Source organism: Scatophagus argus, chromosome 6, assembly GCF_020382885.2.
Source record: "Scatophagus argus isolate fScaArg1 chromosome 6, fScaArg1.pri, whole genome shotgun sequence".
Taxonomy (NCBI): domain Eukaryota; kingdom Metazoa; phylum Chordata; class Actinopteri; family Scatophagidae; genus Scatophagus; species Scatophagus argus.
In genome coordinates, this window is record NC_058498.1 from 1,851,681 (window position 1) to 1,867,585 (window position 15,905).

General features: G+C 46.5%; 1 protein-coding gene across 1 annotated transcript in view; it reads left to right on the plus strand.

Moving 5' to 3' along the window:
• The window catches only part of gmds (GDP-mannose 4,6-dehydratase), a 143,902-nt gene that overhangs the window by 102,420 nt on the left and 25,577 nt on the right, over window positions 1-15,905 (plus strand). Inside the window, exons 8-9 of the mRNA XM_046392897.1 lie at window positions 8,275-8,393; window positions 9,421-9,517. Of these exons, the coding sequence (XP_046248853.1) occupies window positions 8,275-8,393; window positions 9,421-9,517 (216 nt within the window). The remainder of the gene's footprint in view (window positions 1-8,274; window positions 8,394-9,420; window positions 9,518-15,905) is intronic.

Genomic DNA, 15,905 nt, shown 5'->3' on the forward strand with positions numbered 1-15,905 from the left:
TACCAGCTGGTTTATCTGTACTGGTTTATAATGGGTGGCAGGACTTAGTCACTGAGCCTCAGACTGAGTGTCTCTGCAGGCCCAGTTTGAGACGTTTTGTGTTGCTGTGGGAGAAAACCAGTCAGAGGTCAGAGGAAATACTGTTTAATACAGCATCATTCCAGAAAATTGCACGATTAATACGAGTCACAGCTCAGGGGTTGTGATACAAGTGCAGTCCTATAAGCACGGTGGCGTCATCTCACTTCCTTGTTCCTATGTATTTAGGTAAAAATATTACTAACGAAATACTGTACTTCCATGCTGTATAATTATTACTCAGGTAGGCTTTGTGTTATACTCTACACCTTGTATTTTTGGTATTCATTTAAAGTATTCACGGCTTGTCCCAGTCTGGGACCGTAGCTTTGGACACTAAAATAATACCACAGTCTGGTGACGAATCACATTTAAAAGAACCAGAAATATTCAGTCAGTAAATGCTGCTCAGTGCCAGAGGTGTCAAGTTTCAAAAACACATAATGATAAACAAAAATAATTTCTCAGATTACTGAGGTTTAACACCCAGCCGGGACGAAAAGCCGCAGAGAAGCGAAGCCATCCAGCAGACGTGTGTTAACCTGCCTCACTCATGTGCACTGTGTGTCGCCGATCTGCTGTTTAGAGAAGCACTCAGATCAGCTGCTCTCTGAGATGCCGCTGTGTGTGCTGATATGGACGAGTAGGATGTGTGTGTGTGTGTGTGTGCGTGTGTTACAGCACAGACGTTAAAGGAACAAAAGGATCCTTTGAGTGCAGAGTCTCAGAGAAAGCTGTCAGACGTGTCCATTCTTCTCTAATCCCATGTTTGGGATTATCCTGCACTGTTATGGAATGCTGTTTCACACACACACACACACACACACACACACACACACACACACACTCACATGTAACCTCTCACACTCTCAGGTGACAAACTTACCTGCTTATGAATGTAAACTGTCGACGTTACGCCTCCCGGTTCACTCAGTTACAAACACATTTTGCAAGCTTGCAGACACAAAGAACCCACAGGATGTTTGTAGTAAAGATTAAATTTTAAAGTAAATAAGTTAGTTTTTTTACATTTCAGTGGAGGTGCGCTGAACACTGAAGTTCTTGCCAGGGAAAACCGGACTGATTGTGACTAAGCTTGCAATTCCAAGAAATTTGGGTGAAATTCTGAAAGCAGCAGTGGCTGAAAACGTCCATCAGGTTTTGTCACTGAGATGTTTGGCTGTCGTCACGCGACTGAACCGCCGCAGGCCAGTCCGCGTGGGAGGCAGAAGTAACCTAGCCACCATATTCTACACACCATAAGAAATGTTTCCAGGATATCTTAATTATAGGCATTGATTCTCATTCAAATCAAAGGTTACAGTTTGAAAACACAGATCTCCAGTAAGCCCACAGGTCTGCCGACTTGTCCCACACTGTGTGTCAGGTTGGGCCTCCTTCATGTGTCAGAGCTGTCAGCTGCTGACTCCGGACAACACAGAGTTTGACTGTGGCAGAGTAAATGTGTTCAGTTGGCTCTCGGGAACATAAAACATCTTAAACCAGATTTCTGTGTAAAATGGTCACTTGATTCTTACAGTTAACCAACGCGAAGCGATTGTCGCGCTGCTTCACTGCAGCTGCTGCTTGAATCACAATTTTATGATGTAAAGCTGCCTGACAAACTCACGGCGGCTGTGATTCCACACGTTCACATTCAGAATATCACCAGACTGACTGCAGGAGACGAAATGTTGATTTCTGTGTTTGTACTTGTTCCATGGCAAGAGGAAAATGTGTTTTCAAGTTGAGCCTCCTCTCTTCCTCACAGCTTGTCCAGCACTGATTCCAAAAAGAACCTGAGCCGCTGTGTACATTAAAACAGAATGCAGACATTAGTTTACTGACAAGAGTTTTACAAAGTGCTCCTCAGCCCGATGCTAATGAAGTAAAACATTACATACGCTATATGGCCATAAGTATGGGGACACCTGACCGTCACACCAACAGGGACTTTAATGGCGTCTCATTCTAAACACTCAGACACTCTGCAGCTCTAACAGCTTCCACTCTTCTGTGAAGGCTTTCCACAACATGTTGGAGTGTTTCTGTGGGAATTTGTGCCCATTCATGCAGTAGAGCATTTGTGAGGTCACACACTGATGTTGGACCAAAAGGCCTGGCTCACAATCTCCGTTCCAGTTCATCCCAAAGGTGTTGGATGGGGTTGAGGTCAGGGCTCTGTGTGGGCCAGTCAAGTTCTTCCACACCAAACTCATCCAACCATGTCTTTATGGAGCTTTGCTTTGTGCACTGGGGCACAGTCATGCTGGAATAGAAAAGGGCCTTCAACAAACTGTTGCCACAAAGTTGGAAGCACAGCATTGTCCAAAATGTCTTTGTGTGCTGAAGCATTAAGATTTCCCTTCACTGGAAGTCAGGGGCCGAGCCCAAACCCTGAGAGACGGCCCCATCTCAATACTTTTGTTTATATAGTTCGTATTTTATTTGTGTTGTTTTTAACTGATGTCAACAAGGATTAGCAAGTTATCACATTACATTGTGTTTCACCTTTTTCTGCAATCTGCAGTTGTATTAATATTTGTGGAAATAGTATACAAACTCAGTATATCACGAGTACTAGTGTTGTGTATGGACAAGATTGGCATTCAGCCTTTGGCCAAGATTTACAAACTGATGCAGGAGTCGAGATTGTGGCCTGCGGAGGAAGTACCCTTCATGTTCTGAACTGTTGTGATGTAAATAAAGCCAAATATACTTAGAAATTTGACAAATTTTGAGTTAAATATAGACGTATGTAAACATCCACAGCAGTAGGAAGTCATCTGGCCTCGGCCTGGTATCAGTCATGGGGCCTGGGTCATTCTCCGCTCGTTATTTCAATAGCATTTGCCTAATCTCAGTACAAGATGGCTGCATACGATTGGCTGTGTGTCAGGGAAGTAGTGGCCTTGATGGATGTGGGTCCGAAGAGACGAGCTGATAACACCAACTTATGACGTATGTGAGCGAGAAGTGCCCAAGTGTGATGTCGCGCTGTGATGTGCGCGTGTCTGTGCACGCACACATCCACATGAGCGCCTTGTATCGCGGCTGTGAGTGCAGGTCATTAATCTCATTATCAGCGGTATGAGGTGGGGCTGGCAGGCCTGAGCTGCTTCTGCTCCAATTCAAGGCTTCCCTCTGGCCCGCGCCAAAGTAAGACCGCTTTTCTCCTTATTTTTCAGGCTTTAACATTCTTGTCTGGCAGCTGTGCGAGCATGTTGTGGAACAGAGCTGAGAACCTCTTAAGCTGGTAATGATGTGGAAAAGCCAGCTCTGGTCGAGCTCTGTAGTGGTGAAGAACCTGCAGCTTCTCCAAAACTCTCGGCGCTATCATCAGGGGCCATGTGAAGTTCTGTGAGGGTACGCTGTCTGTTGGTGTGGCTTTCAGTAGACGTTAAAGGAGCCCATGTCCATTTATGCTGTATGTAGTTGGTTTGGCATGAACGACTTGTTTTTATTTGTGCAGGAATCTGATTAATTCCCTGCATTTGTGGTTTTGTGCAGAAGAGGCTTTGTCATATGCCTGCATGTGTGTGAGGCAGAAAGTGTGTGTGCGTGTTGTGTATTTGCCCAAAGGTGGACACCTGTGTGTGTGTGTGTGTGTGTGTGTGTGTGTGTGTGTGAAAGCCTGGGGTTAATGGCATTAGCAGGCCGTGATTGGGGCTGATGGCTTTCTGCAGCCTTAATGGCTGCTCCATTAAGTGTTTACCTTGAGCCATTCCACATGTCAGCTACAGTCAAGCAGCCGGAGACGGAGGACCGAGGGGCCACAGCAGCCTGGGACTCTGGGAGGACGGGGGAGCTCAGCTGTCTGCAGAGGAGGGAGGTCCAGATAAGTCAGGACTTGGAGTGTTTGTTTGTATTGTGTGTCAGTGAACATCCACCTTCCCCAGGTGTCTCTCTGGAAGACGCCTCAAGAAAATTGAGTTATTTTGAAGATGCTGTTCTGTAAGAGCCCCCGAAGCGAATTCATCCACGGGGGGCGGTGACAGTATTCCAGTGTGTCAGCAGATGTTCAGCGTGAGCCACATCCGCAGACGTGCAGCCGTTGGTATCAGCGCGGTGCGAGTGCGTTGCGTGACCCATACAGGAGCGCCCTGAGTCAGCACGCTGCCTTTGGTTTGTACCAGGGATTTTCCCGCGACCTCGCAGCTTTGCTTGTGCTCTATCTGTGTTCTATCTGACTGCTGCACATGGAAAGGATTAAATATAACACACTTAAAGAAAAAAAACAGAAGCAGCAGCCACCACAGCTGAGCCATGAAAACTCCTACTGTATGAAACTGGCGGTTTCTCTTTTTTTTTCCTCCTCAGATTTGCTGATTCGAGAGAATCTGCCACTTTTTTCTATTTGATGCAATTATTGAATTAAATAACTTTTATTTTTTACTGCTGTTTAAAATTGTTTTATTTTGAAAGTCACAGTAAAACTTTAGATCAAACTAAATCAACAGTCAGGCTTTCGTTTTCCCAGGAGATTTCGTGCTCGTTGGCAGACCGACCTGCAGACTGACTGTGAGGTGTGTAAGGAGGCAGGCTGAACTCTGATGGTGTCTCATTCTACATCCATTACGTTGTCCACTCAGCACTTCATGATGACATGTTAAAGAAAAAGAAGTCAGTTTAAGGTTCCATTTCTTCCATTTCTCATGGCCTTTTAAATCGTTTTCTTCAGGTTCGCTTTGTTTCAGGACGAGGTCTGGATACATTATTGACTAATTGGGAAACACTGACAGTAACATTGTACGTAATGTTATATATTATGTTGTCTAATCCTGCTTTAATAAGAAGAAATTTGTGTATTTCACCACCTGGACTGCTTGCCCGTATTTGACTTATCTGGCAAACTGATGTGAGACGCAAACCAAAGTACAGATTTAAAAACTTTCCACTCCGACACTCAAGATGTCACAGACATGATTCACATCCATGTTTTCCTATAGTCTCTGAACACAACACAGCATTTGAACTTTGGTGACCAGGTTTCCCCTTGTGTGTGTGTGTGTGTCAGTATAATTCAGGTGGAGGGCTGTGGGTGGTTTCAGGGGTCGGTATCTGTCTCTGTGCTGGAGTTGTGTGTGTGTGTGTGTGTGTGTGTGTGAGAGAGAGAGAGAGAGATGGGGGTCATCCTGTGGCCATGTGAACAGGAAGGTGCGGGTTCAGTGTGAAGGCCTGAACCTCTGAGCTGTTTATCAGATAGCTAATGAAGCAGAGCGATTCTGAAGGGAGGGAGGGAGGGAGGGACGGGGGGCAGAACGGGGGGCAGCAGGAGGGGAAGAAGACGAGAAAAAGGGCGCAAAAGGTAAAAGGAGGAAGGGAAAGAAGGCCAGGCTGGTGTGAAGGAGTTAAATGTGGGAACACGGACAGTGAAGCCAGTCCGTGGCTGTGATCGAGCTGAGCCACAGTCTCCCATGCTTTCGCTGAGCGTTAGTCCCACTGCAGTGATCAGAAAAATACACATGATATTATTTATCACATTTCCTGGTTAAAAAAATCAGCCGAGGCCGTGTCACTCAGCTCCTGCTGTAAACATTTTCTCTGGCTGCGAGAGGAGCCGAGCTGCGTTCCCAGCTCCCATCATCACAGCCATCCAGCTGAGCGCAGCCCTCACATTCATCAGTGTGGTCTGCAGGAACGGGGAAAGAGCCTGCTTCATTACAAGTTCAAATAATCAGCCAGTCAGACCATCAAAACAGTATTACAGTGTAGATGTCAGTGTTTGTTAATCCACCGCTCCCAGCGATAATTAATCCTGCTCACATCGAGGAGGGAATTACTTTGAAATGGCAGAATCTGATATTTGTTTTAGTAGAATATGTCGGGTAGTAAAGAATGATTCTTTTTACTGTCAGTAAATTATGTTTCTGCATGAATTATTTAAACTAGAAAATATCAAAACAATTAAAAGAAAACACTTCCTGAACACAGTTTCTATAAATTGCTTATTATGTCCAAAACTCAACTTCCATCTGCACAGAGAGAAGCACCAAATCTTTCAGCTTAGAAGCTGAAAATTCAACTTAGCTTTGCACTTTTAATTAAAAAAAAAATCATTAAAACGTGAATAAATTATCGGAGTTGTGAGTGGCACCAGTCCTACAGTCCTGCAGGTATCACGCCGATCTGCAGGTGGAGGCGGCATGTCGAGAGCTGCTGAGTGCTGAGAAAACTGCAAGCAGGCAACGAGACGTAAATAATTCAGGATTTAAATCAACTTTGTAATGTTAACAAGCAAGAAAATTCACTTTTGTGGGACCTCAAGGATACACACAATGTGAGTGCGACTGAGTGTAAACATAACTTTGTTTGAATACAAGGACGGACAGAAAGACGGCTGTGGTTTGAAGATAATTTAATTCTCCTGTCAACTTCACGAGCACAAAAGGTGGAAACGACTGGAAGCACAGATGCTGCTGTGGAAATTCGAACGTGTTCTGATTCGTTTGCTCTGCTGTCAGTCGTACAAAGAGGTGCTGTGATTGGCTCCCATTGCAGTGTGACAATCTGGTGTGTTCATCAGGGGCCGCGGGGCCAGAGGTCAGGCTCAGGGGAGCCGTCAGCACTGAGCGGTCAGGTGACCCCGAACCATCCTGAGATAGGACGGCCTCGCCTCCCTGAGGAGGAGCAGTCCATCACTCCTGCTGTGTGTGTGTGTGTGTGTGTGTGTGTGTGTGCGTGTGTGTGTGTGTGTGTGTGTGTGTGTGCGCGCGCTTATACGATACCACAGACAGTACAGGAATGTCACAGCATCCTTTTTGCTGATTAGATGCATCTTTTTTGCCGGAGGACCAGATGTCAGTCGCTTGGTCCGTCCGTCTTTCTCACCAACACTTTGAGCACATTTATGCTCCAGAGTGGATAAACTCTAAGGAGAAAACTCATTGAGAGGACGTTTCCTTCACACAATGAACAGTGAAACTTCTGCTTATAAGTTGAACTGTTTGTCTTTTTTCTTATGAGTACGACAGCTGAGGGAACACAGAGCTGAGACAGCCAGCCTCCGCTCCATCCAACTGTATCACATAAAACATCCTGATGTGGTTGGATGAAAGACACACACACACACACACACACACACACACCATTCTGTGAAATCCTAACAGAGCACATACACTGTGCTGATGTGCTCAAGTAAAGTCAGTGGAGACAGAGGAGACCAGCTCCATTACACACCAGAGAGGCTCCTGGTGGAATATTACTACAGTACATGTAGTATTTTAACTTGAGTTAAAACACTGGAGGACTTGGTGTGAATCCAACGCCTTTGTGTCTCGGTGTTGTCCTGTCTGTGTGTGTTTGACAAGGTCAAAACAGATTAGTGTGTAAAGCAGTGTTGGTCAGCGTCAGTTATGAAGACGACAAGAAGCTAAAACTGTGTCACTTTGTCAGTGTCAGCACTGACACATCAACCAACAGAACAAACAGAATCAGTGAAATCGAAATCCTAGCACATCATCAGTGCCTGCTTGGGTCCTGCCTTTGTTTTCATCCGTGGATGAATGGATGCCTGCCTGTCTGCCTGCGTCTTGGTGTCCCCGGCGAGTCTCTTCTAATCAGGCTAGACGTGCCAGGGGTCAGCAGCTTCTGACCTGCTGGCTCTGGTTCACCATAAATATTATGGAACCGCGCGCAGACGCCCTCGCTGGCTCTTTAATATAGTGCTGGGTCCGTTAAGGGACTCAGACTATCAGATTTCACTGGGGCACATAAGCTATTAATAATACTGCCCACACTGTGCAGTTGAAAATAGTGAACACGACTCAGAACTGCATGCTGAACTTTTATTTCTGGAAGTTTATCATCTCCTTAACTTTGCTATTAACTTTTCATTTCTCGTATGATGTTATTTTCAGCTGCAGGACTGTCAGTTGTGTGTGTGTGTGTGTGTGTGTGTCTGTGTGTGTGTGTGAGTGAATAGGTGCATGTGCATCCATGGCCACGTGTGTGTTTTTGTGTGTGCCAGCAGCGCAGTGGGCCTGTGGGAGTGCTATGTCCTCCTTTCCCACGGTATTGGTCCCATGAGCCCCCGTGGTGACGTCAGGACAGAGGTACGGGCGAATGCCACGCCCAGAGGTCACAGGTTCACTTCCTGTCTGTCAGGACCGAGTTGGACAGGGTCCAGAGCGGAGCGCTGAACTGTCTTTATGATCTCTCAGTGGTTTAACCTCTCGGTCTCTCCGTCTCTTTCAGGCCATGTGGCTGATGCTGCAACAGGAGGAGCCAGAGGATTTCGTCATAGCGACGGGGGAGGTGCACAGTGTGAGGGAGTTTGTGGAGAAGGCCTTCAAACATGTGGGGAAGACCATTGTGTGAGTGCACATGCATACACACTCCTACTCCTGTTCCTGTTATACGTGCATTTCCGTTTGGCAATTGTACATGTCTGCGTTGTGCTTGAATAAGCGATCGGACAGGCCTGCGTTTCCGACCAGCTAATCCATCAGTTCATCCAGCAGTGAGCGTCGTCCTCAGAGCGCTGTAATAAAGCAGTGATTTAAGTTTTTTTCCCTTATTCAAAAGTGAATGAAGTGATAGTTAAATATCAACAAACCACAAAATGCTGTGGACGAGCCAGTTTAACTGAGAGATGACAGCATCAGATGAGACGAGGCGATTAGAATCATGTTTTAACCTTGTGGTCTGCTGCTAAAGACAAAAACACGCGGAAAACCGCAGTAATCATCAGACTTCGACTCCTCCATTCAGCAAAACATGTTGAACATATACAGCAGCACAACTCGAGCCGAAATGAGTCACAACCTAACGTCTAATTTTCTTTATTATGCTTCAGCACGGTCTGACTGCGTAAACTGGCCAGAGTTCAGTATTCAGAATCAGAATCAAACTGATGGGTGATGAGTGTATTATGGAATGTACAGAGTTTCTTTCAGCAGGATGGTCATCAGTTAAGCAGTTATTCATCGCAAAATAAATTTAAGAGTTGGTCCCTGATGTGAGTGTCGCATCGACGTGGCAGCTCTCTGTAACGGTCCTGTCAGGTTTGAGCGGAGCCGTCACCACGGATGCCTGAAGCCACCAGCCTTCAGTGGTGATGGAAACTCCTGTCTCATGTTCAGTGCACATCTCAGTCTCACCCCTCGCTCTCCTCCCCCGTGTGTCCTGGAAGACGCTGACATGTTGGTGAAGATGCTGTGCCAGCTGTGTTGGTTTCAGGGAAGAAAAAAAATAAAAGGACAGGTGACATGTTTTGTCTGCGCGAGACGCTAAAGAAACAAAGTGCACAGGAAGTAATCAGAGAGGTGGAGGAAGGCACGGCTGAGCCTGCCAGCAGCTGTGGGAGAATGTTCCTTCCTCTGAAGATTTGTGTCTTTCCAGGTGGGAAGGAAAGGATGAGAACGAGGTTGGCCGCTGCCAGGAGACGTCAGTGGTGCACGTGAGGGTGGACCCAAAATACTTCCGTCCCACCGAAGTGGTGAGTCGAGTGTCTGCCTCTGTGTGTGTGTGTGTGTGTGTGTGTGTGTGTGTGTGTGTGTGTGTACTGTACTGACCTGAGGTTGCTTTTACTGCAATAATGGAACAGTTGCTTTCAAACCTGCTAAAAAACAACGCATGGGGAGTGAAGTGAACTACTCACATAAAGTAACATGATGTCAGATCAGTTTTTAGTTTTTTATCCCTTAGGGATAGGGTGAGGAGCTCTGTCACCCGGGAGGAGCTCGAAGTAGAGCCGCTGCTCCTCCACATCGAAAGGAGCCAGTTGAGGTAGCTCGGGCGTTTGTTTCGGATGCCCCCTGGACGCCTTCCTGGGGAGGTGTTCCGGGCATGCCCCACCGGGAGGAGGCCCCGGGGAAGACCCAGGACACGCTGGAGGGACTATGTCACTCGGCTGGCCTGGGAATACCTTGGGGTCTGCCCGGAAGAGCTGGAGAAAGTGTCTGGGGAGAGGGAAGACTGGAAGGTGGATGGATGGATTCATGACTGCCAGCCAGGAGCAAATGATCAGTTTGTCTCTGATTTCTGTGCAGGTTATCCTATGAGCTGCTGCAGAGTCAGGTCGGCGGACCGTGATAATGTGTAATCCATATAGTTCTGTATAATACGTGACATAGCACAACGCTTGTTTCCTGTTCCTTATACCTGACCTTAACATGAATGTAACATGTTTTCTCTGCATGTATCTGATTGTCGGCCATTGTGTCTGGGAGCATACACTTATCGGCCATGACGGGTGCAGTTGACAGCCTCGGGCGGCTTATTGTATGCTTTTAAACAGCTGGAAACAAGCCCGTCTGCCTCCATAAGAGTAATGTAGGCTGCATCCTGCCAGTTGGTGCTCAGTGGGTGCTTGTATTTAGGCAAACGGCCTTGAGAAGTTTTCTTTAACAGTGCCGGGTTGACTAGTGCAGGAGAAAATGATCTTTTTCACATTAGTTTGTATGCTTGAAATGAAAATAAAGGAGCTGTCATATTATCTTTCCATCTCTTGCTAGGTGTAAAGTGTCTGATATTCGGGAGGTGTTTCTCTCATCACTGCGATCCGGGGGTGTTGTTGCTGATCTCTGGAGTGAGTGTAGGGTTACCCAGGAGTGTTGTGGCTGAGATTAGCTGTCAGGTTCTCAGTTTAAAGCCAGGAGCTTTGGCCTGCAGAGATTACAGCTGAGATCCAGTTGAGTGATGGCACAGGATTAGCATGGAGGCCCTGCTGACTGACTGACTGACTGACTGACGGACGGACTGACTCACTCACTCACTGCCTATGTGATGGAAGCAGGACTCACACACCTGGGCCTGAAGCCTTTGTGCATGTCGGCTCATTCATTCGGGGGTCTTAATCCTGAATCCACACTGAAAACTACCGCATGGACAATACAGTCCGTCTACGAGTAAAGCTACAACTGCTTGATAAACATCTGGAAGACTGCTTTGAAACGTTTGAAATTTGACAGATGACTTGTTCGAGCAATGCTGCACAGCTTAAAGGCCCAGAAATATTGTCATGCAGCCCAACAGCCCTACAATAAATCCACCTTAAATAAGGTATTGTTTCATTTAAACTTAGGAGCCGTTTAAAGAGGCTCCCGGGGAAAAAGCAAGAAGAAAATACGTCCATCTGCCTGTCGTTCTGCCTGTCGCAGGTGACGTCTTCTTGATTTGTCCGACCAATTGAAAAGAGGAGGTGAACATTTCCCACCGAAGACAAAAGCCAGATGTTAGTGGATCTTAGCAGGGTTTTTTTGTCCAGCCTGAAAGACGGATGAGTGAAAAAGTTTTTCGGTGAGTGACGCTGAATAACCAGCGGTTTCTGGGACTTGGAGGACGTGTAGCGAGGGGGGGGGGGGTGACGGAGGACGGCGGTTCAGTCACAGCTCTGTCTCACTGTCGCTTTACTTCTGTGGTCGAGTTTAAAGAGACTGAAGAGTATTTGACCCCTGACCCCTTCAGACAGGAAGTGACTGACACAGGGCTCACAGCTCAGCATTGTGGCTCTCCTGAAGTGGAAATACCTGTCATCAAGTGTGTGTGTGTGTGTGTGTGCGTGTGAAAAATTCAGCTGACTCAGACTCTTTTGTTGTTTGCTGTTTAGGTGCAAGAAGATCTGCTGTGTGTGGGTGTGTGTGTTTGTGGCTGGCTGTACGTGACAGGAGCGAGTCCTCGGGCTGTGTGCTAATATACATGTAATTCATCATTATCCGTGTCAGTGTGTGTGTGTCTGACATGAGCTCATTTATCTCCTCAGCCCCTTGGGACAGGGGTAAGCAACCAGGGAGGGGCGTGAGGGGGTTAAATATGCAGGTGTGCGTCAAATGTGTTGCAACTCTGTGTGTGTGTGCGTGTGTGTGTGTTTATTCGGGATAAAATTCCCCAAAAGCTGCTGAGGTCTGTGTTCGTGGAAGCTGTTTGCTGTTCAGGAAACAAGCTGCCTGCATCATCCTCAGAGAGTCACATGTGAAAGCAAAAGACGTGCGGTTTTGAAGCTGTCAGGGTTGTTTTGAATAAAGCAGCAGGTAAGTTTCAAACTGCTCTCGCTGTCATGGCTGCTGTTTGTTTCCATTGTATTGGCCTTGCACAGCTGTCAGTCACACTTGTCAGCCTGTGGGTTTCTGCAGGCGCTGAGGTTTGGCTCAGGTGAGAGGCCCCTGCCTGAGCAAAGGTGTGCCACAGTGTTTTATGCTTTAATAGTTATGATTAGTTTTGGTTGCCAGGCGATAAACAGTACCGTGGCCATGGATATTTCTAGTGTGATCAGATGGTTTCCCCTGTCTGGTTCTCACAGCCGTGTTTAGAGCTTGTTGAGAGATTTACAAGGCTGGAAATGATTGCCGACTGTGTGTGAGATCCCTCTGTTCTCTCTTGACATTTTCGACATGACAGGTCAAGTACAGAATGGGCCAGATAGGAGAAAAGTGCAGGCAACAAAAGCAGTTACACGGACGCTGCAGTAATTTAGTGTTGCACCATTTAGCAAAGGGACTTACCAGAGTCAGATTTAAAAAAGAGGGATCAAAATTGTTGCAACAGAGTTCAAAATGTCCTGATTTTCACTGCCTCGTGTGGGCTGAACACCAGAGAGGCTGGATCCTACGCTTCCTCGTGTCAGGGTTTTCAAAGTAGTTCTCATGTCACTGATATTCGCTCACGTGTTCATTCTTTCTCATCAGTTTAGTTTTCATTAGGCATTTGATGCTATAAGAAGGGGCTGAAGCGTCATGATTGACAGCTGAGCGCTGCTCCTGATTGGCTCGGACAGCTTTATGGCCGGGAACTCGGCACCGCGGGTCCCGATCACAACTGCAAAGACTCACGAGAACAAGATGAAGGAACAGATGAAGAAGTGCAGACAGGTTGTGGACGTTCCAGCACACAATCTAGAATTACTTTTAAGTTTTAGTGTTAGCGGTCTCACTTTTTTACTACAGTTTCTCTCTTTCCCTTCATTTGAACTTCATTCTTAAATGCTTATTGCAGACCTCCGTCAGCACTGGAGACAGACCAGGTTAGTGTGTGCACGTATTTGCAGTGGTGTGTGTGTATGTGCATGTGTGAGTGCTCAGTGCAGCCCGCCTGTCATACTTCCAAGTTCACATGTCGCTGGAGGCCATAAACTGCTGCGAGTTGAGTGACAGCTCTGCGGTTTTCGTCCAACCTCTCAAGCAGAGGAGGAGGAGAAGTGGTGATAAATGGGAAGTTGCCTCTCAGTCTGTCTTTATCTCTCTCTCTGTGTCCCATCGTTGTTCGCATAACTCTTCCACTGTCATTTTCTCAGCACAAGTCCTCGCCCTTTTTGACTTCTGCACTTACGTCTTTGTCTGAGTGATGCAGCAGGCACTGGTCGATGACACAGGAATGCCCTCCGAGGCGAGATTATCCCCCTGCAAGGCTGCCCTCTTCATCACCTACCACCTACTCTGCTGCAGAGACCACAACCAAAAACATCATCCCTCCATCAGACTGCCAGGGCCGAGTAACAAAATTAGCTCACGTTATTGGGACCCTGCAACTGATAAAATCCTCCTGTTTTGATCGTTTTCATTGAAATGTAGTCAAAGCAGTGTAGGAATGAGGTTACAGGATCTTTAGGACTGAGAGGAAAATGATTGAACTTCACAGATGACAGATTCTCTACAGTAAGAATTTTGTTGTGGCAACAGCACGCACCCAGCGTGGAATGCTTTCAGTTTTCAGCATAGTAGCTCCGCAGTGTTCCACACCATCTTCGTCGATAACATCTCCAAGTCATCTTTGTATATTGACACATGGGAAAGAGTTTCATCTACGAGCTATTGCTCTCTTGGCAGCCAAACGGCAGGCTCGCCAGAGGCACCTCTGCTCAAGTTCTAAGGTGGAGCTGTTTTGTTTTTCTAAAATCTTTCTCCGTTCTTTTATAATTAATCAAATCATTTTAGAGTTTAGAGAACTTGTGAAAATGGCCGTAAAGGCACATCATCAGTACCTGAAATGGGAAGCTTATATTGATGAATGTTTGTCCTTTTGGCCAAATTATTGACTCCAAAACCTGACAATACCTTTTGCTCTCTTGTGTGAAACTTTTTGTGCTGCTGTTCTGGTCAGGACTCCCTTGTTAAACAGTTTTTGAATCTCAGTGGGAATATTTCCTGGTAAAATGAAGATTAAAAAAATATACTCTGCAAGTCAATTAATCATCACATAATTTCAGCACAGGATCACGTCATGATCGCTGACATCACTGCGGCCCACAGTGGCATGAGTGGGAGGATTAATCTCTGCACTGTGTGGTGATTGACAGGCAGGAATCACCCTCTGAAGTTCCCATGTATCAAGAGCTCTCATGTAAATCAGGCTTTGTTAGAGTCACGTACAAGCATTCCCTGCAGTGCAGTCATGTGCTGTCAATACCTGACTTGATCTTCCTTTTGTTTTAAACGTGCAAGTTTATTCTTGTGTGGCACAAACAAGCGCGAAAGGCAGGAGTGCTGCATACCGCCGGCGCCGCCACCGCACTGGCCTGTATGCTGCTCACATCAGCAGATACTCTGAAATACACAGTTTGTCATTTCAGGTTATGGTTTATCTTTGTGTTCATGCAAAGAGAGGAAAGAATGATCAAATAAATCCTGCCCTTATCTGTGCTCTGACCCTGTGTGACATCCTGCCGCTGCATCAGATCATGTTCTACCTGGTTGTTGTCGCCATTGTTCATTATTTATTGGCAGCAGGAGCTTTTTGCAGTGTTTCCCCTGTAACTGTACAGGCCCACCACCAATCTAGTTTCTTTTCTTGCTGTCAGATGTGCGTTCATTCCTTTATTTTGAAATTTTATTTTGAAATTACGAGCGCTCTTCCTTGTGTTTCTGTCATTTCTAGCTGTGCAGAAGTTATTGACAGTGCATGACTGCTGCACAGCAACTCGAATCCCTCTGTGTACGTCTTTATGCTGCGCTGTCGACTGGTCAGCCTGTTCAGAGATCAGCCTCGCTAAGTGCCAGGCTAACTGGAAGGCCCAGGGACATCCACCACCGGGTCGAAGCAGTCCACCCCGACCTCAGCTCTGCTCTCTAAACCTCATGTCTTCACTCTGCGTAGGAGCAGTAACTCAAACTGCGATGTGCAAAGTGAAACAGTTCTTACAGCATAAGATGGTAATTTCCCAGCATGGCATCAATAAAGTGTATTTATTTATCTATCTATGGTATGTGGCAGAGTGCGGGCTACATTCACACCTGTGAGATTCTGACAGTTGCCCTTCCTTTTTCATCAACAGTAACCTAAAAATATCCCAGCTGACACCACACCTCAGTATCTGTCAACCGTCTGTGTGTGTGTGTGTGTGTGTGTGTGACAGAGCATCGATTCAATTCGACCAAGTTCCTCCTTGTTTCGAATGGCTGTCATTCCAACCGTGAGATGTGCGTAACGTATTCACCAGAAACACACTCGGCTGCATACTCTCATACGTCATCGCTCCTGTCATCGTTGGACGAGCAGCTCAGACAATAGTTACAGTGATCCAGACGAATAAAGACAGCGGGTGTTGTGGTAACTTTTTCCGACTGTTGACGAGCAGAGTCAACCCACCTGTTCATGTCATTAGAGACACACCTGACTGATGTAGTTACTGAATAATGTTCTGTATCGACAAGCTTTATCGAGTTTAAAGGACAATTCCCACTCGGATACTCTGACACAGTTAGATATCATCAGTGTGTGATACCGAATGCATTCCTCGTGGCTTTGTGGTGAAGTGTTGTGACCTGCCTCCACTACTTCAGTCAGTGATCTCATGAGTCTCACAGAGAGCCTTTTGATTGCGCCCACAGACGCGGCCTGAACTGAACAAACGGTGGACGCAGGACAAAAACCTGCTAGAAAACTAGTTTGGG